A 26,807-nucleotide genomic window follows, 5' to 3' on the forward strand; every position below is an offset into this window, starting at 1 on the left:
GTGTGTGTGTGTGTGTGTGTGTGTGTGTGTTTCACACCATGCTCTATCCAAGGTAGTCAATTTCAACCAATGGATGGATGATTTTTTCTCCCAGAAATGTTTTTATCCAGCAAAATGGTCAGACTAACTGTATTTTAACTGCTTCATCATTATATCTAAAAACCAAGAATACATGATAAACCTCCATGCACAAGTACATGGTGTGAACCACCGTAAGCAGGGGCGGGGTGTGACGCCCACATCACATGGAGGAACGCCGCCACTCTATATTACCAGGCAGTACTAGGTGGTAGATGACTCTCATCAACCGGTGAAATACCACCACTTTGCTTATTGGAGGCTCGAAGAGGTGGAACCCATGTTTAGTCTCTAGAGCTAAGTTCCGGTCAACCCTTCCCTATCTCTTCCATCATGCAGTATGATTGATGACTTTTGAGGTTATGATGAACATCGTGGCGAGATCCAATATTCCTTACATTTCGAGGGTACAGCTCTAGAACAGTGTTCGCAGGCCGGCTGCTAGTTAGTATACCGGACCGAACCTATTGGTAAATCTCTAGGAGGCTTCCGGATCAGCTAGTGTATAATATTGCTACCTCTACTCTGCCAGATAGTGACTGGAGGGAGCCCGAGTAGTGTGTATGTGGGGAGCATTGTCGAGGCCACGTTATGTCAAGGATCTCGGTATATTCTTACTACGTGTACGCCATATCCAAAAATTTCATTACTTCATACAGCATGTCCCACCCACTTTTTCTTACTATTAAATACACCATGAATTGTCAAACTAATAGAGCAAGCTTATCTGTGAAAAGATCTAAACCTCCCAAGCACTTCCTAATTCATTTCACAAATATACGTGGTCTCAATTCTAATCTCAACGATGTCCATTTCCACTTGCAGTCTGCCAAACCTCATGTACGTTTTCTGACAGAATCTCAGTTATCGGTTGATTCAACTACTGCTCATCTCAGATGCCCAAATTATTCGCTGTATGATTTCTTATCCTCAAAGGTGGTACTTGTGCATATGTCTGTTCTGATATTCCCTGTCAGAGACTTGGCAATTTGGAATCTCCTCTCTTTGATCTTCTCTGGCTTAAAATCTCTCTACCTCATTGTGTCAAATTCATCTGTTATCTCTACCATTCTTCCAACTCCACTAATCACTTGGAGCTCTTTGACTTCCTCTCTTTGCAACTTGACTTTCTCCAGTCCAACTTTCCTAAGAGTGAGGTAACTCCAGCTGGCTTCCGTTTTCTAGTCACACCGACCCAGCAGGTCGAGATGCTGAGGCTTTTGCAATTACTAATGACCTTGCACAGATTGTTCATTTACCTACAAGAATACCGGACAATCCTAATCATACAGCCAACATGCTTGATCTTTTTCTCACAAACAATCTTAAGTACACGATCGAAGTGAGAGGTCCTTTAGGCACTTCACATCACAACTTGGTGATTGTCTCTTCTCCAATGGAACCTTTATCTCATGGCTATTCCCAACCTCGTGTTGTTTGACATTACAAGAATGCAAAATGGGATGACCTGCGAGACTTCTTTTCTTCTTTTCCATGGTCGGATTACTGTTTCAAAACTTCTGTTTCAATGTTTGCTCAGATCGTGTCAGTGAAATTATTCTTGCAGGAATGGAATCCCTTATCCCACACTCCACTTTAAAATCTTGTCCTTTATCTAAACCTTGGTTTTCCAATAAATGTGCTAAGGCTGTTCAAGAGAAGAATGTTGCATATCGTAATTGGCTTGTTTCTAATTCTTCAGTTTCATTTTCTGCCTACACCAAAGCTCGCAACAATTGTAAAACAGTTATTAATCAGTCCAAACTAGAGTTTGAACAGGCTAAGAGTCGAAAACTTGCTTCTTGCCCTAATTGTAGCCGAGCATTTTGGTCTCTTGCCAAAACTATTGGCCGCAACTTTTGCCCATCTCTGCTCCCACCTCTGTCAAAATCAGATGGTTCTGTTGTCACTTCAGCCAAGGATAAAGCTGACCTGCTAGCATCCCATTTTTCTTCCAACTCATATATTAATGATCTTGGTAAAACACCTCCCAACATTCCCAACACGCTCCATTCAATGCCTCCTGTGGTCTTCCGTCAAAAGGATATCAGAAGGATTTTGATGAATCTTGATGCTAAGAAAGCTCCAGGTCCTGGTGGTATTTCTCCACTTGTTCTCAAAACCTGTGCTCCTGAACTTATTCCTATTCTTTGCCGCCTTTTTTCACTTTCTTATTCCAAAGGTGTTTTTCCTTCTGCTTGGAAATTTGCCCATATCCAGCCAGTTCCTAAAAAGGGTGACAAATCACCTCCCATCCAATTATTGTCCCATTACAATTACTTCTATTATTTCTAAAGTAATGGAGAAATCAATTAACCGCCAAATTTTAAAACTACCTAGAAACCTTCCATCTGACCAACGATCGCCAGTATGGATTCCGTCAGTGTCGATCCACTGGTGATATTCTGGCTTATTAGCATTAGTAGAGGCATTTGATGCAAGAAAGCAAGCTTATGCAGCATCAGCCAAAAAAAAAAAAAAAAAAAAAAAAAACCACCTCCACTTCACCCCTCTGTTCGTTCAAAATACCTGTCCAGCTGAGCCTTAAACTTATTTAGGCTATCAACTTCCACGACAAGAGATGGAAGTCTGTTCCACCAACCAACCACTTGCTGGCTAAAGGCAAATTTCTGCACGTCTATCCTACATCTGTCTTTCCTCAATTTGAATTTATGCCCTCTCAGGTGATTATTCAATCCCATCAGTATTGAGCATGCTCAAACCATTCAATGCTTTATACACCTCTATTAGATCACCTCGCTGGTGCCTAGTCTCCAGACACTGTAATTTGCAAAACTTAAGCCTTTCTTCGTAAGAGCACCCCTTTGTTCCATTCACTAATCTTGTTGCCCTTCTCTGTACTCGTTCCAGCAGCTCTACATCCTTCTTGAAATGAGGCCTCCAGACCTGTATACAGTACTCTAGGTGTGGCCTAACCATTGCCTTATACAAGGGAATAATCACCTCCTTATCCCTGTTAGAAAAATTCCTATATATCATTGACAATACACCATGAGCTACTCTTGCAGCCCGTCTGCACTGCTCAGAGAACTTCATATCTGCCTGCACAACCACCCCCAGGTCCCTTTCATTCTCTACCACTGTCAGTGTAGTACCACAGAGTTGATACGTTGCTCTGGGGTTGCTGTTTCCCATGTGTAGTACTTTACATTTGTCAATGTTAAACTTCATTTGCCACCTCTCAGCCCATCTGCTCAACCTTTCCAGATCCTGCTGCAGAAGCATAGTGTCAGTAGTGTCCTTGACAACCCTGCCTACCTTTGTATCGTCTGCAAACTTTGACATTAAGCTTGATATACCATCATCAATATCATTTATGAATACAGAAAACAATAATGGACCCAACACTGAGCCCTGAGGGACTCCACTAATAACATTAGTCCACGACGAGCAGTGTCCATTGATTACCACTCTCTGCCTTCTCCCCCTCAGCCAACCCTTTATCCACAGCAGCAATTTGCCTCCAATGTCACACTGCTCCAATTTGTGCAGCAGTCTTCCATGTGCAACAGTATCGAAAGCCTTTCTAAGATCCAAGTATATAATATGAAGTTATTCCCTGCATCCAGTTCCTTTGTGACTGCATCATAGTATCCAATCAAATTGGTCAGGCAAGACTTCCCCTTAACAAAACCATGCTGTGTCCGAGCTATAACTGAAGTCTTGTCTAAATGATCCTGCAGTGCTTCTTTAACTAGTGCCTCCATTAAATTTCCTGGAACAGAAGTTAAACTCACAGGTCTATAATTACTTGTGTCAGTCTTTGATCCTCCTTTGTGAATTGGGGTCACTTTTGCACATCTCCAGTCTGTGGGTACCTCCCCTGAGTCCAAGGAAACTCTCATAATTATGGCTAAGGGTTTGCTTACTTCCTCTGCCTGCCTCCTTTAATATAGCTGGATAGATCCCATCCACCCCAGGTGCCTTTCTTGTGTTTATCTTCAACAATTTCTCCTCTACTTTACTCTCAGTTATTACAAGATTCTCTAGCTTACTGCTAGAGTTGAATACACCTCTGGCTTTCCCCTCGCTAAATAACTCCTCATATGTGAATGTCGATGCAAAATATCACCAAGTCTCTGATATCTTGTTAGCTACCTGAACAGGATGATCAACAGTTGACCCATCGATATCAAGTGGACCAACCTGATTCATCCCCTTGCTTCTAGAGTTTACATAAGTAAAGAACTCTTTGCTGTTTTTCTTTGCATCCCTTGCCAAAGATTTCTCGTAATCTGCCTTCGCCTGCCTAACCTCCTTTGTAACTTGGTTACAGATCAACTTGTATCTCTCATAGGCTTCTGTGTCATGTGTTAATTTGTATGTATCCCATGCATGTTTCTTCCCTGTCATATGCCTCATTAGTTCATCTGACATCCATTTAGGCCTAAACCTTGAACAATATTTCTTAGTTGGTATGTAAAGCCTAGTAGCTTCCAAGATAAGTTCTTTGAATGCTTCCCATTTTGAATTTGCTGTTGGTAACATCATCAGTTGGTCCCACTGTATAGAATTTAAATACTGTTTCAGCCCATCGTAGTCGCCTTTACAAAAGCAATAACCCTTCCCTTTACCCCTAATGGTAGTTACCTCTTTGAGTAAATCCCACTTCAGCACACTGTGATCACTGCCACCTAGTGGTTCATTTATCTGCAGATTCTTAATGCATGAAGAATCACTGCTGATAATCAAATCAAGAGTATTCCTCCCTCTAGTTGCCTCCTGAACATGCTGATGTAGAAAACAATCATCCAATAAATCCACAAAAGCCTTGCTAGTGTGTGAGTGACCAGCCCCCAAATTCCAATCAATATCTGGGAAATTAAAATCTACCATTATAAGACTCTCTGATTTACTGGCCCACTCTATTTTCCTGTACAGTTTCTTATTATACTCATCAGAGTCATTAGGGTTATAGCACACTCCTACTCTCAATTTTGATGTCCCAATGCTTATGTCACACCAAACTGACTCGACACTGCACTGTCCAGCGATGTCCACTGGTTTCACTTCCTTGGATTTTATGTATTTCTTAACTAATAGCATAACCCCTCCTCCCTTCTTATCCAGTCTATCCTTTCTGTAGACGTTGTACTCCCCAAATTCCAGTTCTGCATTCCTTATATCTGTGTGACACCAAGTCTCTGATATCCCAACAATATCTGCCTTTGATGTTTTGAGCAATACCTCAAATTCATCAAATTTATTTACTAAACTCCTAGCATTGGTGTACACGCAAGTATACATGCACCTATTTCTATTCTTAGCTACCCTAACACAACCCATGTGTTTACTTGTACCGCAATGACTCCCAGCAGTCTCTGAAATATCCTGAATCTTGTTTTTCAGGCTTCTGCTCATTCTAATAGAAGCAGTGCCAGAATCACTTTCACCTCTGCCAGTGGCTACTGTCAATCTATTGGTCTTTGTCTCCCCCCAAGCTAGCAGTTTTCCGACCCACCTAACACTGCCTCGATAGCATCAGCAAATATTCTTGCACCCTTTCTATTTAAGTGTATCCCATCCCTGTAGAAGCAATCTCTCCTGTTAACAAGTACAGTCCAGGCTGAAAAAAATTCTACCTCTTGAGCCTTGCACAATCTTTCCAGGGCCGAATTGATCGACAAGGCTCTCATCATATACTCCCTCCTATCGTGTCTGGGCAGAATTGCAGACACTTTCAAATTCAACCCTATTTCAAGGCTTTTTTTCAACGGTGACCTGTACTTGTTAAGCAATTCTGCCGGTCTCCTACTCTTGATATCGTTAGTGCCAACGTGTACAACTATATCACCTTTTGTGGCCTTAAAAGATGATATCTGCTCTACAACATCATCAACCTTTGCCCCTAGCAGACATACCCTGGTCCTGCTCCACCTATCCTTTTTACAAAGCATGTTCCCCGTTTCCCTGACAATAGAGTCACCAACAACTACTAGTTCCTTTGGGACCAGCGCATTCTGCCTTGGGGGTTGCCGCTGTGTTTCACGATGACCAAGTGCAAGCTCTGGCGTTGATGTGGGCAGCTGAGAGCTTGATGGGCCCCTCAATTTAGTTCCTTCGAGGGCATCCACCCTGTCCTTCAAGCTCTCATATAGGCCCATAAGAACACTGAGTTGTTGCCTGATATCGATACACTCCTTGCATCGTGCACACACAAAGACATCCCCCATGGCAATATCATGTCCCGTACCTGAATGCTCCACAAACATCATGCAAGCTGTGCATTTTTGAAGGCTGTGACTCAGAAGGCAGCTGCCCCCCTCAGTTCTCCTCTGAGCCACAGCACTTCCATTAGCTTGAGCCTTTTGTTTTGCTGCTCTGGTCTGAGTCATGATTACTTTTAATTTAAATAAAATTTCAATTTCAGTTTATAACCCTAACTTATCTCCCAACACAGTTATAATGGGATATACAAAGGGTACTAGGAAAGTTTTGCAATACAGCTTTGTTTATTTAATTTTTTCAAAGTAATTTCCTCTACATTCAATACACCTCTCCATCCTCCGAAACCAATCTTTAAACCAGTTCTGCCAAGTTTCACTAGGGAGTAAAGCACACTCGTTGTCCCAAGCCCGTAGAAGGTCCTCATCACTGGAAAACCACCTCCCTTTTAGCTTCATTTTCACATGCGGGAACAGTGCAAAGTCGCAGGGAGCAAGGTCTGGACTGTAGGGAGGGTGCTCGAGAAGTTTCAGTCCTGTCGTGGTCAAATATTCGGTGCAGGCTTTGGTGCGGTGAGCTGGAGCATTTTCGTGATGGAGGTACCAGGTGTCCATTCTTGACTTTGGCTGCAGGTTCTTCATAGATCCAATGACTTTAGGCAGGCATTGTTCAGTATACCACTTAGCTGTGACTCTCTTCTGCGTGTCCAAAACGACACGTTCCACAATTCCACTCGATTTGAAAAATACAGCTATCATTTTTTTCTTTACAGATCGGGATTTTCTGACAATTACGGGTGTGTCGTCATCATCAAAGACCCAAACTTTGTTTTGAGCCTTGGTCGGCAGATCGTAATAGTACAGCCAAGTCTCGTCACCTGTCACGATGTTGTTCACATACCGAGATTGTCCCTTATCAAACTTTTTTAACATCTCCCGGCACCAAGTCACACGTCGTCTCATCTGCTCTTCAGTCAGTTGATGCGGCACCCAGAGAGAACAAAGTTTCTTCACGTACAAATGATCTTGCAGAATCGAACGAATTGCTGGTGCATTTAGGCCCAAAGTATCCTCTATCTGTTGGTAGGTCACTCGCCTGTTTTCATCAAGCATTTTCCTCACAGCAGTAACGTTTTCCTCCGTAACTGACGTTCGTGGCCTTCCCGGCCTCTCAGAATCCTCCAGAGTGAAATTTCCCCTTTGGAATTCTCTATACCACCTGAATATCGTTGTACGATGTGGACAATCATCATCTAGTGCAAGAGTCATTTCTTCTAAGCACTGGTCTATGGTTAAACCACGCACGAAATTATACCGCAAAACTGTCCTTATCTCATTTCGTGACCACGATGCCATCGCAAGCACTTTACACTCTCACTACTAATGAATAACTGAGCCCATCGACTTGGCGCGGCGGCTGCTATGCACGTATGAACATGTCTCAACATGCAGCAACAAGCAGCTTCCTGTGATTCATTGTTGCGTCATATTGCAAAACTTTCCTAGTACCCTTTGTATATTTTTTAGTGTCAAGTATTAATTATCTCCGAGTTCCCTTTATATAAATTCCATATCAGTTATGTATTAATTAATTATGTTACGTTTGTAATCTAAGTCGGTATATGTATTTAGTTAAAAGTGCAATTTAAATGCCAACGAAGTTCAACAAGTTTAATAGATTTTACCGATCGCTGAAAATATTATAACCTATACTATACTAACGCTATCTAGGTTCGATATATAACGATCGTATGACAAAGACAAGGCGAGAAATTATGAACGGTAATCTATGGACAGTTAAGTATTAATTAACTTTCAAATCTCGCTGTCTCAATTCAGAATAAACTAACGATCCTTACTAGGTCTATAAGCTACTTACAGAAAATAATTTGATGTAAAAAATATTCAATAAGCGGCTAAATATGGCTAAAAAAAACTTCTCGTTCAGCGGAGTTGTAACTTGTAACACGTGGATTTGATACCCTTACCGATACTTTATGCAATTACAAGGCCGAGTAAAGAATAAATACACCAGATTAATCAGAAATGTCACAAAATAATGCTATACCACTAAATTTAAATCAAAAGTTTTAGAAAAACAATAATTTCAAATCAATAAATAAGAAAAATCCACTTAGCGGCTTTGAACACGACTGGCCCCTACTAGCCTCGTCAGCAGACTCATTTATGGACTAATTCAATGGAAAGGTTCGGTGAAACACAAGTAGTTGCTCTTGACATCTCAAAGGCTTTTGATCGTGTTTGGCATAACGGTCTTCTAAACAAGCCTCCATCTTATGGTTTGCCAACTGTTTTTAGTAATTGGTTATCCAGTTTTCTCTCTGATCGCTCACTGAGGGTGATGGTAGATGGCTCTCTGTCCTCTAACTTCTCCACTAATGCCGGTGTCCCCCAAGGTTCAGTTCTTTTCCTCTTGTATATTAATGACCTTCTTCCATTGACTGGAAATCCTATCCATAGTTTTGCTGATGATAGCACATTGCATTCCACTTTCCATTTTGAGAAACCTTGTCCTGCTCAATCAGCTTCAACTTTTCGAAAATCTGCTACCAATTCCTTAAATGCCGATCTTCAGGTAATTCTCCAGTGGGGCAAAGACAACTTAGTTGATTTCAACCCTTCTAAAACTCAGTCTTGTCTTATATCTCGCAAAAAGGATTCTTCTGCTCCTATGCTTATCTTTAGTGACACTACGATTTCTAGGCAAAATGATATATCTCTTTTGGGGATTACCCTGACTTCTAATCTCTCTTGGCACAAGCACATTACAAATATTGCTTCCTCTGCATCTAAAAAACTTGGTTTTCTCTTTTGCTCTCGGCGTTACGTTTCTTCCAAACAGCTGCTCACTCTGTATAAATCGCAAATCCGCCCTGACATGGAATATTGTTCCCACAACTGGGGTGGTGCCCCCTAAACCTCTCTCAGGCTTCTAGATTCCATTCAGAAGAGGGCAGTTAGGTTAATTAATGATTCATCTCTAACAGAGTCTCTCCACTCGCTTTCTCATAGACGTACTGTTTCTGCTGCATGCCTCTTCTACAGATACTTCCATGGGTACTGTTCTTCTGAATTGGCTTCTATAATTCCCACTCTCTCTTTAAAAACAGTCCGAACACATGCCGCCACCAGCCAACATCCATTTACTGTCCAACTTCAAACCCACAGAACCAACTTTTCATCTTCCTCATTTATTCATTCAACTGCCGTTTTCTGAACAACCTTCCTTCATACGTATTTCCTGAATATTACAATCTACAGAAGTTCAAGTCCAATGTCAACAAATATCCTCTTTCGTCTTCTCATCCTCCAACCCAAGCATGGTACTAAGTACTATAGGTTCTAATACCTCTCGTGTTTGGGGTTCACATAAAAAAAAAAAAAAAAAAAACCATATGCAAAAATATTGGTATGTACAGTTTAAAGAAAGTGTTTACATTTGAATTTATTTTGAATAATTAGATATAATATTTAAATACGTATATAAATTGACATTTTCTTATTCATAACACAAGTATAATTTAAAATCATATTTTAGCACCCAGCTCCACTGCCTAATGCACCTGTTTATAGAGAAAACAAATTGCTAAAGGCCCTTCCACCAAAACCAGCAGTGAAGATATCCAAAGTTGCAAATGGTATGTCTCTTTGAAATGATTCCAAAACAAAATTGTTAATATTTATATAACTGTTTTGTGTATTTATCTGTTGTTTTTATTTTATCGTATGATGTGAGCAATACATGAAGGAACCAGTTTTTTCCTGCTTCCTTCTTGTATCGTGGCCATGATATCGAAGCCCGAGGTGGGATTCGAACCCGCGACCTTTGGGTTGCCAGGCAGGAACTTTACCCATCCAGCTAGCCCGCTCAGCCTTTTGAAAATTGTAACTTCTTTCAAAGAAGTTGCAATTTTAATATATCCATAGTTTTCATTTTTATAATGATACAATAAATGTCATTATAAAAACTGAAATAGCATACCATAATTAAGAAAATGTATGGTAGTTTCTTAATAGCCGTACTTTAAAACTGCTAGTTTAAATCCTAAAACTGGTATCAAAAGCAATGTTTATCTGCTAGACTGTTGCTTAATTAAAGTATGCAGTGTATAAAAAATCTTTTGAATTTTAGAAAGCTGTCAGTCATACCTAGAGTAATAATTTCTCCTCAAAGTCACAAAAGGCTTTCCTACCCTGAAATTAGCCTTTCGGTATCATAACAAGAAACCTTGGTATCCAGAGCTGAGCCAAAAATGTCACCTATATGACCAGTGACTAATCACTGTATGACAAAACGTATTCTGACACTTCTCCATGAATGTTTTATATGGCATGATAGTCCCCCATGCATATGCACCAGAGATAAGACATACCAGTATATTGTGGGTATGCCTATCTAGCAGCAGTGCATTAGAAGCCAGTTTGGGTAATGAACCAGAACTTAGACTTTTGATATAATATGGTGGTTGGATGCCACAACAGTAACCTTTCTGTCTACACAAACTGCAACTCATCTGAACCCACAAAATTCCATTGTGCACTTGTTATTCAGGAAGGAAGACCAAAGATACCCACACAATTAAGATGCTCATAAAGGTTAGCTGCCAAACAGATGTCTAATCTGACAACATCCAAATTCCTCATTCTAAATATGCTCACCCTCAGCAACAAACTAATCTAAGATTTGCTGCAGGAGACCGTAACCTGAGTTTTAATTCCAGACTTTTTCAGTTTAAGAGTACAATACAGAACATAAATATAATGAATTGCAAACCACCATCTTGGTATGTGAGGCTGATGGTATCATAAGGACAGCATTACAGGAGTGTAAGTTATCCATTTACTTAATGTTAATTGATTTATTATTAATCTTATTAACCAAATTAATAACATGTGAAATTATTAAAAACTGTTAAAACTTAAATTCTTTACCTGATGGTTGCTAATAGCTATTTGTTAACTAATTCAAGACTAAACCCTAACCTTAATAAATAAGAAATGTGTAATCAAATAAATGAGTAATAATGCCTAATAAAAACTAACAACTTAATGTAGGTCATATCACCACGATTTACCAATTCTGCTGTTTTTTAGGTCACTGGAGTGGTACAGGAAGTACCATGAAATGTCTGACATAATCTTTAATTCTTTAAGGAATTAAATGCAGATTAAACTCTACGCAAGCGTAATGCTCGTTATTTCACCAATTTCCACTTCTTTATATACCATGCTGCTAAAAGAATATTTAAGATCAAAGATATCCCAAACTCACAGAATGTGTTAGACAAATTATAAAGAGGATAGTTTGTATCACATACATAATCTGCATAAAACATTATGGAACACATCCAAGAGGCCACAGGAACATCTGTCAGTACTTCAACCATCTGTGGGGCAGCTGCACATAAGCCCAATATTGTAACCAATTAAAAACAGCATTTGGAGTGGTCACGTCTCCAACATTCGTGAACAGTGGTAAAAGGTGCTGTAGAGTGATAAATCTTGCCAAGTGGTGTTTCATTCCATTAGATATGTTTAGGTGTGGTAATTTCCCAGAGAATACTTCTGTAGGGGTGCATTCAGGTTTGTTGGAGATGATGTGATGAAATGGGGCTGTTTCAGCCGATTCAGACTTTTCCATATTGGTTGTAATACCTGAAACCACGAAGTTGACTTGTATATTCTGGACAGTTATGTGCTTTCAAAATAACAATACTTTAAATATAGTGAGGATAATATGGGTGGGGGGATATCAAAAAGTTCTTACCCTGACCTAGGTAAAACATCGGTAGGAAGATGCCATTTTTAATATAAGTTTTCTACATATTCAATAACTAACATGTGAAATTTCATTCCCGTAGGCGGTACACCAGAGATGGAGCCCAGAATCTGAAGAAGGATGCTATGGTTGACAAAGTGATCAAGTTCCTGCATTTGCAGGGCAAGAAAGCTCAGTAAATTGACGAAGAAATGAAAGCTGTGTATGGGCAGAATTGTCCATCCTATGACACTGAAAAAAAGTGGAAACGGGAGTTCCAGCGCGGTTGTACAAGTGTCTTTGACAAGTCAAGAGAAGGAAGGCCAACATCCACAGACAGTTGCAAAAGTTGAGCAGCTGATGCTGAGTGACAGATGTGTGACAATTCATTTCATCGCAAATGCAGTGGGAATTAGTTATGGGTCTGCCCACAGCATTTTATATGACCATCTGCACATGTCTAAGGTCTCCTCACAATGGGTTCCAAGATTGCTGACACCTTTGCAGAAGTAATGTCAAATGCAATGTTCTCACCAACTGTTGGATTTGTGCTACTGCAGCACGCACTCACCCTATTCTCCTGACCTAGCACCGTCACACTTCTTGTTTCGAGAAATTAAGAATCCATTGCATGGACGCCGCTTTGATTTATCTCCGGAAGTCATCAATGAAGTGGAATCGGGGTTTCAGACAAAAAGTGCAGACTTCTATGATCAAGGCATTAAACAACTGATTCATAGATGGGAAAAATGTGTTACTATACATGGAGAGTACATAGAAAAGGATTAAAGTTCCTGTGAATTTTCACTTTTCTAGGGCTATTATTTCTATGTAAGGGTACAAACTTTTCTATACCCCTCTCGTAAAAAAGATTGGTTCGTAGGCAGTGATGCCAGAAGGTTGGACTGGCCAGCTCAGAGCTGTAACCCATTTATTTATAGGATTCTGTAAATGAGAGAGAGAGAGAGAGAGAGAGAGAGAGAGAGAGAGAGAGAGGTGCTTCAAATTTGCCTTATTTTGAACCTGAAGTAATCTTATTTGAAATATTTTTTTCAAATATGGAGGGAAAAAATCTGACATAGTATATCTTTTGACAACAAAGTTGTATTCTTAGTATTTTCTGCTTTATTTGAAAACCAATATGTTCAATGAATTTAAATAGTGAGCACTCAGTGGTATTATTTGTAACTTGACTTAAATAAAATAACGATATAGTGATCTAAGAAATATATATTTACAGGGCTATTCATATATCAGTTTTTGAGTGCATGTGAAGGGTTCAGACATATGAGGGTTAGAGGTGGGTTAAAATAAAATGAAAATGTTTTCTAATATGTACTATTATATGAAATTAAATCACATGAAAACTGTTTTGCTTTATCACATGCAAAAAGTGTTTTTTCTTTTTTCTGTATTTACAAAAAACTATTTGTTTTTTAAAGGAATGAGGCTGATGAATTGTAATACTCTGTCTTAGTTTTGAAATGGCATGCAGCAAGGTAGAGGCACCCTTTAACAGTTCAAGATACAGACCAGAAAATATTTACTGCATAACAAAGCAATCTGTGGTGGTAGGTATCTGTCTGAAGATCATGTCCATAAGTGGATACAACAGTATGCCTAACTTGGCCAGGAATAAAAAAAAAGCCAGATTTTAAAAATTCACTGATAACTCAGGATGATCTCACAGTAATATGCATATGAATATGGTCTGCATAGTGTGTTTCATAGGGAACTAAAATTCACCAAAGTTTATGCACATTGAGTGCCATGAGAGTTGATTGATAAAATGCAGCAGATCTATGTGAATGCATGTAGTATCCTGCTGGCACACTGTGGATTAGGCTTATATGCAACATAAAAAGTCAAGAGTGCATCACTTCCAGCCTAAAACCAAACAAGCTATTAAGAAGTGGCATCATCTTTCATTGTTGAAGCCTTGAAAGTTCTAAACAGTACTGCCAGCTGACAAGATTGTGTTGGCTGTTTTCTGAGACACAGAACTATCAAACAAATTTCATGCGAAAAGGATTCACAGCAGAAAGTATTGCAAGTTTCAGAAAAATAGGCTGAAACGATAAGAAATAGACAGTGCAGATTACAATCCAGGGATGCCTGTGTGCAACACAATAATACACTTTCACACTTCCACCATACTTACCAAATTTCACAAAAAGGGCATATCACCTATTTGTATCCCTGAATATGGCACACACCTGCAGAACCCAGTTCATACTGACCATGAGATAAAATGGTACAAAGCAGAAAAAAAATTCCATGATGGCATTGGTGAATTGATGGAAGAGGAATCTGAAGAAAGGAATGACTGTATTTCAAAATTATGTGAGAATTACTTATAATTTAAAGTAATGAAGTGTATCATAGTAAAAATAATTGTTTTCATTTGATTCACCCTTTGTGCTATTTGCATTACAGAAGAAAACTTCTGCAAAATAATATTTATCAACATAATTGTATAATATCGATGTAGAAACACCATAGTTCACCCATAAATTTGAACTACGTATGTAGTGTAAAAGGCATCGTTTTAATTGTATCTCATATTGTGGGTGCCTTCACAACGAGATAGCTGATATTGCACTACAAACAAATAACGCTTCTCTAGTGGAGAAGACTACTGTTATTTATTTTCAGTGGATACCACCACCCAGACGATCATTTCGAAGCTAGTTGGCTTCATCATCAGTGAGTGGGCAGGTACCCTGGTATGCCTTGTGCATTTCATCTTCTAATACATTATTATTTATACACCATTTGGCATCTCTCATATTGTGGAAATAACTTCACAACTGTGATTGGCATGTTGCCTTGCCAGGGCACCTGCCTAGTCACTGATGATGAAGCCAACTAGCTTCGAAATGATCGTCTGGATTGTGGTATCCACTGAAAATAAATAACAGTCTCTACTAGAGAAGCATTATTTATTTGAAGTAGTGCAATACCAGCTATCTTGTTGTGAAGACACCCACAATATGAGATACAATTAAAATTATGCCTTTTACACTACATACGTAGTTCAAATTTATGGGAAACTATGGTGTTTCTATACCGATATTATATAGTTAATTACCTAAACCCATAAGAAATTATGCCTTGTGCATTTCATCTTCTAATATATTATCAACATAATGTACAAGTTCTAACACATCAGTGAAAAGATTATCTGAAAATTTACAGAAAACAACAGATATATGTCCCACAGGTTTCCTTCTGTTTTAGCGTGTATGCTTGCCTAAACAACATTCTCTGTGAATCACTCGGCTTATGACAAGGCTGTACGCTTATGTGTTTCCAGAAGACCTGGGTTTCAAATGATAGTCCAGTAGTTGGATTAGGACAAAAATCTTGCACCCTCAAGCCCATTCAGACTTAAATAAGAGTAAGCCCGCAGCATCAAGATCGCATGGTGATTAACTCAAAGGTTCTCCTTAAGTTGAACTTTGAGCCCGCATAACTCCAACTCAAAATCTACTCAATAAATTATGTGTAACAGAGAATTGTCACGAGGCAAAATTATCAACAAAACAAGATTTATTAAACATATAAGTCATATACATGAGTACAATTGAACTGGTCAAAGCTTTAGATTAATTGGTATGTGGTTGCTTGGTACATTAACTGAATAACAAGCATTATCTTACTGTTAGCAGTATTAGACTTTTGGAATGTTCTTCATGTGCTTTTCCACTATTTCTCTTGCGAAAGTTCACAATCACTGATGACAGTCATGTCATACAATTGTTCCATTATTAGAATAAGAATACATCTGTCAACCTAACAACTAATTGGTCAGGTCGCGTTAACTGTTAAATTCTAACTATGAAAAATAATACATATTTGTCAGAATGATTTTTTATGAGAAGAGGAGGTCAGTGTGTGTGTGAATTTAAGGCAAGGGTCTTTCCGACAAAATGTCTTTCTTTCTCGGCACTCCTTGGTCCTGCTCTTTTATCCATCTGTATGCCTCTGGGCTAACTTCTTTAACTTTCTCTATCTGCTGACTTAAACTTTCGCTAAGCTTCTCGGACCTGCTCTCAAACTTTTTCAACCTGGAAACTTCGAAACCTACAGTAAGACTGCCAAAAAGATCCTGATTTCTTTCTCCTTTTCTTATAAATACCTCTTCATTCCCCTACCTTAATTTGCCCTGACCTGTTCTGATATCACAGGTCAATAATGTGGGGCAAAGAACTTTACTTGGGGACTGTCAACTTTGGGATTTGACACTACTAAAAATGAAATATTGTAAGAAGAAAGGAAATCCCATGTTTGTGTAAGGCAGTTTCTTTTGTTTTAAAATCGCGTCATCGAACATAAATCGATACACTTTTACGAACGGAATTTTGGAATGACAGTCATTGTGTTCATTAAATTGCATAAGAAATTGTCTCACGTTCTGACTTCTCACCCTTTTCTGTCAAAAGTCACGATCTGCTCTTTTCGTTCCTGAAGCAATTAAGCATACACGGACTGCCCACTGCCTTCGGGGAGATGATGTCATCTAATTGCTCTGAGCACTAAACGATTGTGTATCGTTTCATCAACAACAACCCCTAGGGCGGTGTTGGTACAGCTACGGAATCGAAAGTTAAACGTAGTTAGTTGTATAGGCTGTGGAAAAAGTGTAAGGCACTATAAGGAATAAATGCTTCTTAAAAACAGGTGAAAGGGATAAAAAATGATGGCATTTTTTAACACTTTAACATATATTTTCATGACTGCCAAAATAAATCATTTATTGAGTTAGTTTATAAATGTTGGAAGTGTAGGTACATCACTATTTACTCCCTCACTCCCATCCAGTGTTGTTTTACTTGGATAGTCAAAAGTAATGATTGTGATTGTGTATTTGCAATCACTTTAACTAAACAATTATCCATAATCTGATTTGTTTTTTTTTTTTTTTTGCAGAAAGTATTTGTTTTTAATTGTTTAACTTTATATTATTTAACATCATGCAAATATTTTAGCATACTTCATGCAAATGAAGTATGCTAAAATATTATTTATTGAAAAGAAATGAAGAGTAAATGGAAAGTCCCTATACACCTAAGTTAAAATTACCATTAATTCATCACCTTTGGTACAAAGGGACTTTTTAATTGCTCTATAGCAATAATGAATTTATAGTGATAACCAGTGCTCTTTTTTTTGGGATGGTATGGAATAGCACCTTTATTAACAGTGACGTGTGACATTTGGATGCAGTGCACTTCGAAATTTGTAATATTCCGTAAATTTTTTTCAAATGTTTACCTACTATTCAAATAAGATTAAAATTATTTAACTAAATTTGAATTTTCACTGTCTATTGTTAAGATATTTTCTATATAAAACTATAACCATTTTTATAATTCTAAATTATTCAGTCGGACCTCTGTTTAACAAAGTCCTTTTATAGTGAATTTTCTTGATTCCCCTTGGAAGTACATTAAAAATACTTTACGTTGAGCAAAGAAAATTTTCATGTAGCAGACAGATTAGGAGAGAATTAACTCGGTATGCACTGTTCGCATTTCTGGCCTTTAGGCAATTAGTGCTGCTGCTAGAGAGCTAAAGGGATTACCATTCTACAACTTAGTGGTACCTGGTAAAACCTATCCAACCACCTGTCCCACACACAGAGAAGTCGTGCTGGTCAACAGATCAAGGAGTATTCCCAATGGGGCTCTGATCCACCTTCTACTGCAGTGGTGTCCAAACTTTTCCCGTACAGGGTCCATATTAAAAAAAAAATTCAAAGTTAGATTTCTTTAGTGTGTTACATTTTCCATATCTGTTGCATGTAAAAGTAAAATTGAAAATATTCAAAAATTTTATTAAGTACAATACACAATTACATTTACTGAACAAAACATTTAATGAGAAAATTTTTTTGATAATTAACAAAATTTAAAGATGCTGTTTTAGTTCACTTTCCGGGCGGGCCGTAGGTTGGACACCACTTTAAATCAACTGTAAGTGCCCCATTCGAGAATTAGGAGAGAGCTATTTTCTTTTACGCTGTATCCACATATTTCCGTAAATTTTTCCTATCTCTGTTTACATGGTCACAGTACCTGAATATCCGAATGACACTGACATTTTGGACAGTTTCAAAAAAAAAAAAAAAAAAAGAAAGAAATTCATATTTAAGAACTAGTGACAATACCTAATGACAAGAGAAGGAAAACCTAAACATGAATTGTTAGCATTTGGTGAAAATGGAGTTAGAAAATTTTCAATTAGTTACAGTTAAATGAAAGATACAATTCGTGGATTTCAGGAATACCTAATTGAAAAGATGGTTTCGGAAGAATCGAAACATTTGATGGACGCTCTGAGTACGATACCAATTTTATTGAGTGAATGTAAACGAGGATTTTTACAAATTAATCTGATCGCCAGCCCAACCAGAGCTTTGTTGATGATAAAAACAGTTTCTTCACTACTGTTTCTTAAAATTGTAGGCCCATTGCTGACCCGCTTCGATCCAGAAAAATATGTCGATTCATGGCTGCTTCGGAAATGTCATTCAGAAGGAGACACAGAAAGAGGAAGAAAAGAAGTCAGCATATGGTGTCGGATGAGAACTTAATAAAAATTTGGAATATTCTACAAAAACTGTATTATGAAATTATTTTTGGGTAGTAATGGTATTTTTGGTATAATGTCACTCGGTTGTCTGTCTGTCCATCCATCTGTCAGAGCATTGTATCTCTGGAACCACTCAACCTATTGACTTGAAGTTTTGCATAGGTTTGTACATCATGTGGGCCAACATGATGCCATATTGATCGTTGTTGACAAAAATTTGTCTGAGAAATGGAGGGGGGACAAAAATGTTTTTGACAACCTATAGCTTATTATATACCATTGGAAAGAGCTCAACGAGTAGATTTAAAATATAATTTAAAATATTTTTAAAATTAAATATGGCAGCGCCAGACAGGAAAATGTAATTTTCATGTCCACCCCCTCTATTTCCGTCACTAATAGAGCTAAAAATTTAAAAATCATATTAGCTATGCATTATTCGATGCTTATTAAGGGAAAACTATTCTGATTGAAATCTATCATTTACTTTTTGTGTTAAAATTTAAAAAAACAATTTTTTATTGCACTTCGATAGCGTGCTTCTTTGTACTAAGTAACTCTCCTTTTGGAGACAAAAAGATTGCTGAATAGTTAGTTAATAATTCTATAAAGGTACAGTAATACCCCGACTTACGTGAACTCGGAGTTACGCAGTTCTTGATTTTTTCGTTTGGCAATACTGCCGCCCACTATCTTCAAGGTCGTTTTTCATATGTTATTGATATATGGTGCGAAGGCACAGAGTGAGAGCGAAAGATGAACAAAATTCAACTTTACTGCGCATGAGCTGCACACATATACAAGAATTTGTATTCCAACTGTCATATTTATATGTGTGCATTCGAATTTGTGCTCAATGTTTGTCGGAAACGAGAGAAATGGATCGCGTCGGTCGAGCCGTATACAGTCAGTCCTCGTATAACACGTGTTTACACTACACGAATTCGATCATACACTATTTATAAATACGGTAATGATATCTTATAATATAACACGAACCGAATTGGCTTATGCACGATTCGCCTTTGTGTTTACAAGAAATGGCAGTCGAACGCAACACGACAGGAATGAAGAGAAGATCTGAAAATGTATTTGTTTTAGGGGAAACACATTTCACCATAATAACGTAAAAACCAACACAATTCCAGCTCTCGGTATGCAATTAGATCGAGTTTACTACCAGTTTATAACAGATTCCACTAGCAGAAACGCAACTGGATTTTTATTGTTTTATGGTAGTAACCCCTGGAAATGTGAGGTGTTAATAGTGTATCTCTGCCTTTATGGTGTTGTTTATTCAGTTGCTACATGCGCGCAGCTTTGTTTATGCGTATCAAGCGTGCCTCCTCATTTTGTAATTGTGCTTTATTCCCTAAAAATGAGTAAAATACTTAAAAGGTGTGAAAAGGAAGCTTACTGGTGAAGACACTGCAGATTCAGAGAGAAAAAGAAAAGCAATTATCGATAAACAGAGGCGGACTGGGTCAAAAATTTATAGTGGCCTCATACTATGGTTTATGGCCAAAATCACACAGGCCCACCGAGGTTTCCCCGGTAAGGCTTATGGCCAGTCGGCCTCTGTCGATAGAGAAAAAATATGAAATTGTGAAACGCTTTGAGTGAAATGAAAGACCATGTGATATTGCACGTGCTACAGGCCTAAATGAGGCAACGGCGAAAAGCACATGACAATTGCAAACTTTACAGGTCTCAGCTCAATTGGAAAGGGCTTAAAAATTTTAGAAAACATAGACTACAACGAAGAACGTGTTATAGCTACAAAGCAAGGAATAAAAAAATTATTAGCTTGCTACGAAGAAATTCTGCATGAAAAAAAGAAGTCTCTGTGTCGTCAGACGAATTTGTTAGATTTTATGAAGCCATCGACATCGAAATAACTTTTTTACGTAAGTCATTTATTTTTTAATACATATTTTGTATTAATATGTATAAAGAACTGCAATTTTATTAATATTTTTCTTCTAAACTAGTGTTTTTGTTAGCCGTTGGTTCCAATTAAACAAAATTTATATGTATTTATATGCAAAGTTGTACCCCAACTTACGCGAATTCAACTTAAGCGATTTTCGTTGGACCCACCTATCACGTAACTTCGGGGTATTACTGTAATTTATAAATTTTGTGACGAGAAGTATTTTTTAACAATTTTCAAAGCTAGAGTTGTCCCGGCAAGGAGGTACTCAGAAAGCCAGTGTTGAAGCAGCGGTGGTGGGGAGGCATCTGTGCGTAGCTTTGCACAACCCCCACCTGCCAGTCGCTTCTCCCTAAGACTTTAATCGCTTCTCCCACCATTGTCATTCACAACAACTGTAAAGACTCAAATAGACAATGTTTTCATTAGTTCCTCAGTTTTAGGCCAAGCCAGGGTACTAGAAATTTTTTGTTACCATAGAGTTCTCTATTTGAGATACTACACTAACAACCATTACCATTTGTGACTATGGACCCTTCATCTTGAGTGCCCGGCACTCAGTAGTTGACCGATTTATTTACTTATTTTACTCACATTGTACTTATTTTTTTACATACTTGAATAATAAATTTATGCTTAATAAACTGTGTTAATATACTAAATTTGTTGTTCTTATTCCAAAAACATTACTACTAAAGTAACAATATCAGAGGGAAAAAATTTTTAGAGTACTTTTCATATCCTTTTAATTTTCAGTTTTTCCTGATAGCAAAGAATGAGTGCCGGCACCTATTTTTTCACAAAAAAAGCACTGGTGATAACCATATTAAACGAATATTAACTGCCACCATTTCAGTAGTATAATGATTCTGTGGATTTTTTATTATTATTATAACCTTGGAATATCAAATTTCTAATACTAATTTTCTTTCTTACTTGCAGGCATAGTCTTATCCTGGAACATGACCTTAAATTCTACTCATGCTGATATTGCTACCTATCAGTTGTATGCCTATCAAGAAAGTTCTGGTCCTGTTAATAGCAGTCTTTGGAAAAAAGTTGGTGATGTAAAGGCTCTGCCACTTCCCATGGCATGCACATTGACTCAGTTTGTGGAAGGACACAAATATCACTTTGCTGTGCGAGCTGTTGATGTTAGTAATAGGCTGGGACCATTTGGTGATCCTGCAAGCATTCTTTTAATATCCCGCAGTGGAGAATCAAAGTGAAGTGTGAACGGAAGAAATCTTTATATTGTGTTCACATTCCATTTGCACAGTGGAAACGAATTCACATATTACCTACAAGGTTTAAAAAAAAAAAAAAACTTTGTTTCCATTAATTCAGTTGTACTGAATCATTGTTGAAGCTCAAGCTGTTTCCGCATGTGTCATTGCTTGCTTGCTTGTGCAACTGTCTCATTCTGACATATTCATTCTCTTCAAAAGCGTTTTGAGATATTTTAGATGTCCTTTCATGCATTACCATGTGTTTACTTTATATTCACATGAATGTATTAGAGGTTACTTTCTCTGTACTTGATTTTGTTGCAGTGTGCGACTGCACAAAAATCATAAATTTAGTGATCTCATCTCACCGTAGAGCACTGTGTACATATATTTGTATTACTCAAATATTTTGTAAAAACTGAATAAAATCTTTCTTTTTTTATTATATATAATTGTAATTAATCATGACATAAAAGTGATATTCAGAAGGTTTAGACAATGTCTTAATTTTGATATCTATGGTTATATTACATACAGATGTAAAAGTAAAAAAATTTCTTGAGTATGGATGAATATTATTTTTAATACTTTATTAAATATAATTGTATTTGTACATATACAGTATATAGTTACAATTAGAAGAAATAAAGACTTTCTACTTGTATGAAACATTTTCAAAGTCTGTAAGACTTTTACAGGAACAAAGCTTAACCTGCACTCAAATTCTGGTACTATTACTTATTCCAGCAATTAGATCTACTAATTGTATATCATAATAATATTATGAAGATTGTCTATATGTCTGAATTGAATGACTAATAATTTTATTGCTGGTGTCATTCATAATGGCTGACCGGGGATAAAATAATATTTTTGAGTAAAAAGTTTTGCTCAACAATTCTTTTTTTCTTGGCAAAAATTTATTTTAAAAAGTTTAAAGTTGTTTTTACATGCCTTGTTTTCCCTCGTGGATCTATGGCAACATATCTAATCTCCTTATCGTTTTGTCTCCACAAAAATTGATGTGGAGAATTAGGTGTCATCTATACTGACCTGTCCAGTGCATTTGATTCCATTGATATGGCATGAGCTCTCAATTGTCAAACTAGTTAACTGATTATATTGCTGACAGGCTGCATCATATGACATAGTCTATCATAGTCTGTAGGTTATTATTTCGTGACAAATAACCTTCCTTATGTGGTAACTTTCAGGGTTCATCATTAGGTCCATTACTATTCAACATTTATATAAAACAAGCTGATTTACACAAAGTTTCCTGAGAAACAAAATGCTTCTCCAGAGGTGACTTCCAATCACAGGACTGCTGTTGGCTGCATGTTATTTGGCTATTAGACTAATCTTGATACACCTTGGGTATAGATATACATGAAAACCACAGAAGAATGGCAACTTTCAAAATCCTCATATTGTTGCATTTTACACCACCTACCATGCCACATTCAAAGTCATTTAAATCTTTTGTCCATTCTCACACTGGATCACACATACAGCATCCCTACGTAACTGCCTACTGGCCTTATATTGCACCATATGAACACTTGCTTTTGAAATTAATGCTCCATATTATAAAAGTGTGTGTGTGTGTGTGTGTGTGTGTGTGTGTGTGTGTGTGTGTGTGTGTGTGTGTGTGTGTGTGTGTGTGTGTGTGTTTTAAGTGCCCATTCAATGTATAAACACTATTGCCAAAAGTAACCAGAGACTTTTTTTTCTTTTTTTCATGAAAACCCCAAACATGAAAGGTAATAGAACCTATAGTACAGTATGTGGGTGGAAGGTTGAGAAGATGAAAGAAGATACTTGTCATTAGACTTGAATTTCTGTAGAATATAATTGTCTGGAAATATGTGTGAAGGGAGTTGTTCCCAAAAACAAAAGTTGAAGGAATAAATGAGAAAAAAGAAAACCTGGTTCTGTGGGTTTGAAGTTAGATGGTAAAATGGTGCTGACTGATTGTGGCATGTGTTTGGACTAGTTGAAAAGGGGGGAAATTATAGAAGCCAATTCAGAACAGTGCCCATGGAAGTATCTGTAGAAAGGCATGCAGCAAAAACAGCACATCTATGAGACAGAGTGGAGAGACTGTAAGAAATGTGTTATTAATTAACCTAACTGCCCTCTTGAATGGAGTCTAGAAGCCTGAGAGAAGTTATGGGATACCATCCCAGATGTAGGAACAATATTCCATGGTAGGATGGATTTAAAATTTGTATGGAGCGAGTAGCTGTTTAGAAGAAAATTAACACTGAGAGCAAAAGAGAAAACCCAGTTTCAGATGCAGAACAATATTTGTGTGTACTTATGCAAGAGAAACTAAAAGTCAGGGTAATTCCTAAAAGATATGTGATCTAGAAATCTGAGCATTGTTGACGATAAGCATAGGAGCAGAAGAATCCTTTTTGCAGGGTATAAGGCAGGATTGACTTTTAGAAAGAGTGAAATTAACTAAGTTATCTTTGCCCCATTGAAGTATTACCTGGAGATCAGCATTTAAGGAATTGATAGGAGATATTCAAAGTTAAGCTCTGTGCAAGATTTCTCAAACTGGAAGGTAGAATGCAATGTGCTGTCATCAACAAAATTGTGGATAGGATTTCTGGTCAGTGGAAGAAGTTCATTGATACACAAGAGGAAAAGAGTGGGAGAAAAATGAACCTGGGGAAACACCAGCATTAGTGGAGAAGCTAGAAGATAGTGTCATCTACCATCACCTGCAGTGAATAGTCAGAGAGAAAACTGCATACTTAATTACAAAAAAATAGTTGGAAAATCATAAGATGGAAACTTATTAGGAGAGCTTTATGCTAAACATAATCAAAAGCCTTTGAAATGTCAAGAGCAACTGCTTGAATTTTGCAAACATTCCCATTTCAGTTTATCCACAGATGGGAAACATAAGCCAGTATATCACGAGTGGATCGACACTGACAGAATTAGTGATCATTGATTACATGGCAGACTTCTAGATATTTTAGAAGTTGGTGGTTAATGGATTTTTCCATTACTTTAGAAAGAGTAAAAGTAAGTACAGGCAACCCCCGTATAATACGGTACTTCTACAACACAGTTTATCTTAGCACGATTGATAAATTGCTGAAATCCTTGCAAAACACGGTACTTACAACAAGGTTTCGTTCAAACATGGTTTGAGAATTGCTGGAAATCTCGCATAACGCGGTATTTTTGAGCTTTTGTGCTGGCAAAACTGCTATTATGTTAGATGTAATTTGCAACGTTTCCATTCCTTTTTGTGAATCACTACTGTTGACTCACTAGTCATTATTGCCTTTGTGATATTTTTCTAAATCACATTTCTGGAGGTCACTACCATAAAACAAAACAATTTGCAGTTTCCAGTTTATTGGTCTTTTCTGTTAGTGTAAGCAATTATAAATGGGTAGTAAACTCGATCTTGCATTTGCTATAGTATCAATAGCTGGTTCATGTTATTATGGTGAAACGTGTTTCCCCTTCCATGAAATATTCAATCATACAAAAAACAAATTTTCAGAAACTCATTACTCTGTATCGTGTTTGTTGCAACTTGTGCATGCAGTGTTCTTTGTTATTAATTGCTTATCATTTTTACTGTTTTAAATTTTACAACCCAAAAAAAAAAAAAAAGGGAGTGAACAGAAATCAATTAGTATGTACATATTACAGTACATATTAATTTTTTTAGCTATGTATGTAAGCGTAAATTTTTTATTTTGCTAACTGGAAAATATTCTGATTTTCACGTATCATATAAAGCAGGGATCCACTATATTTTGTTGGGAGATATCTGGGTTGGATTCTGTGCTATTGAACTTGTGTTTGTTTGAGACCTTAAAAATAATTGTGACTTCGAAGGGTGCAGTTAGTGACTTTTAAAGAGAGCAGAAGGTACAGAAAATCTAGATGCTGCAGAAGAGATTATGCTTAGTAGCGAAGAAGAGGAAGAAAATTAAATGAACATATATTATGTCACATGTATCACAGTTTGTAAGGTAAGACTTTTGTTCAGTTATTACTATTTAAGTTACTACTATTATAAAAATAAAGTTAAATATTAAGTTTTTACTACTATAAAAATTAAGTTTCCGTTATTTAAAAAAATGGCGTATTTTTGTTAGTTTTTGGAATGTACTGGTTCTTAGTCCCATGTAACACGGTTTCGCATTACATGAGATTTTGTAGAAACCAAACTACCGTGTTATATGAGGGTTACTTGCATAGTGGGATGATAAATTGGATGAGAGATTTATTGCCCTTTTTAGGAACTAGCTGGATGTGAGCAAATTTCCATGCAGAAGGAAAATCGGCAATGGAATAAGAAAGTGTAAAAAGGTGACACAGGACAGGAATAAGCTCAGGAGCATGGGTTTTGGGATCAAATGGAGAAATACCATCAGAACCTAGGGCTTTCTTGATGCTAAGATCCCCCTGTTCAAAATTCTTCTGACATCCTTTTTGAAGGAATACTGCAGGGGGGGGGAATTGAATGGGAATGGTATGATGTAGTTAATTGAGATCGTGATGGAAGATTTAGAAGATGACTAGTAAGTCAGCTTTATCATTAGATGGGAGTAGAGATGAGCAAAAGTTGTAGCCAGTAGCTTTGACAAAAACCAAGATGCTGTACCATTTGGACAAGAAGCAAGTTTTTGACTCTTAGCCTATTCACAGGGCCGCCGCAAAGGGGTAGGCGAGGTAAGCATTGCTTACGGGTGGCGATTCAAGAGGGCGCCAAAAAAACTGATATATACAAGAAGGACCTTGTTTATGAACTTTATAGCGAAATTTTCTATTTAGTAATATGCACAATATCACATATTCTTTAATTTCGCTTAAAGCGTTTCATAATTTCGTTTTTTTCCCCTCTATCGACAGGCGGACTGGCCTTCAAACCCCGGTGGACCGGATGCCAGTGTGATTTTGGCCATAAACGGTTACATGAGGCCGCTACAAGTTTTTTTCCAGTAAGAATTTTTGAGTCTATCAAT

At 37.5% G+C, this 26,807-nt stretch overlaps 1 protein-coding gene across 3 annotated transcripts in view; it reads left to right on the top strand.

The window, feature by feature from the left end:
• The window catches only part of LOC150075376 (uncharacterized), a 146,465-nt gene extending 124,419 nt beyond the window's left edge, over positions 1–22,046 (top strand). For 2 of the 3 annotated variants that reach the window (XM_090389301.1, XM_090389302.1), the window contains 2 exons: positions 9,823–9,922; positions 21,515–22,046. In XM_090389301.1, coding sequence (XP_090245427.1) covers positions 9,823–9,922; positions 21,515–21,801 — 387 coding nt within the window. In that variant the 3' untranslated portion in view covers positions 21,802–22,046. The remainder of the gene's footprint in view (positions 1–9,822; positions 9,923–21,514) is intronic. The other variant, XM_090389300.1, reaches the window with a different exon arrangement.
• The last annotated feature ends 4,761 nt before the right edge of the window (positions 22,047–26,807 follow it).

The sequence above is a fragment of the Mastigoproctus giganteus genome, chromosome 14 (genome assembly GCF_048544385.1).
Source record: "Mastigoproctus giganteus isolate SK-2022 chromosome 14, ASM4854438v1, whole genome shotgun sequence".
Taxonomy (NCBI): Eukaryota; Metazoa; Arthropoda; class Arachnida; order Uropygi; family Thelyphonidae; genus Mastigoproctus; species Mastigoproctus giganteus.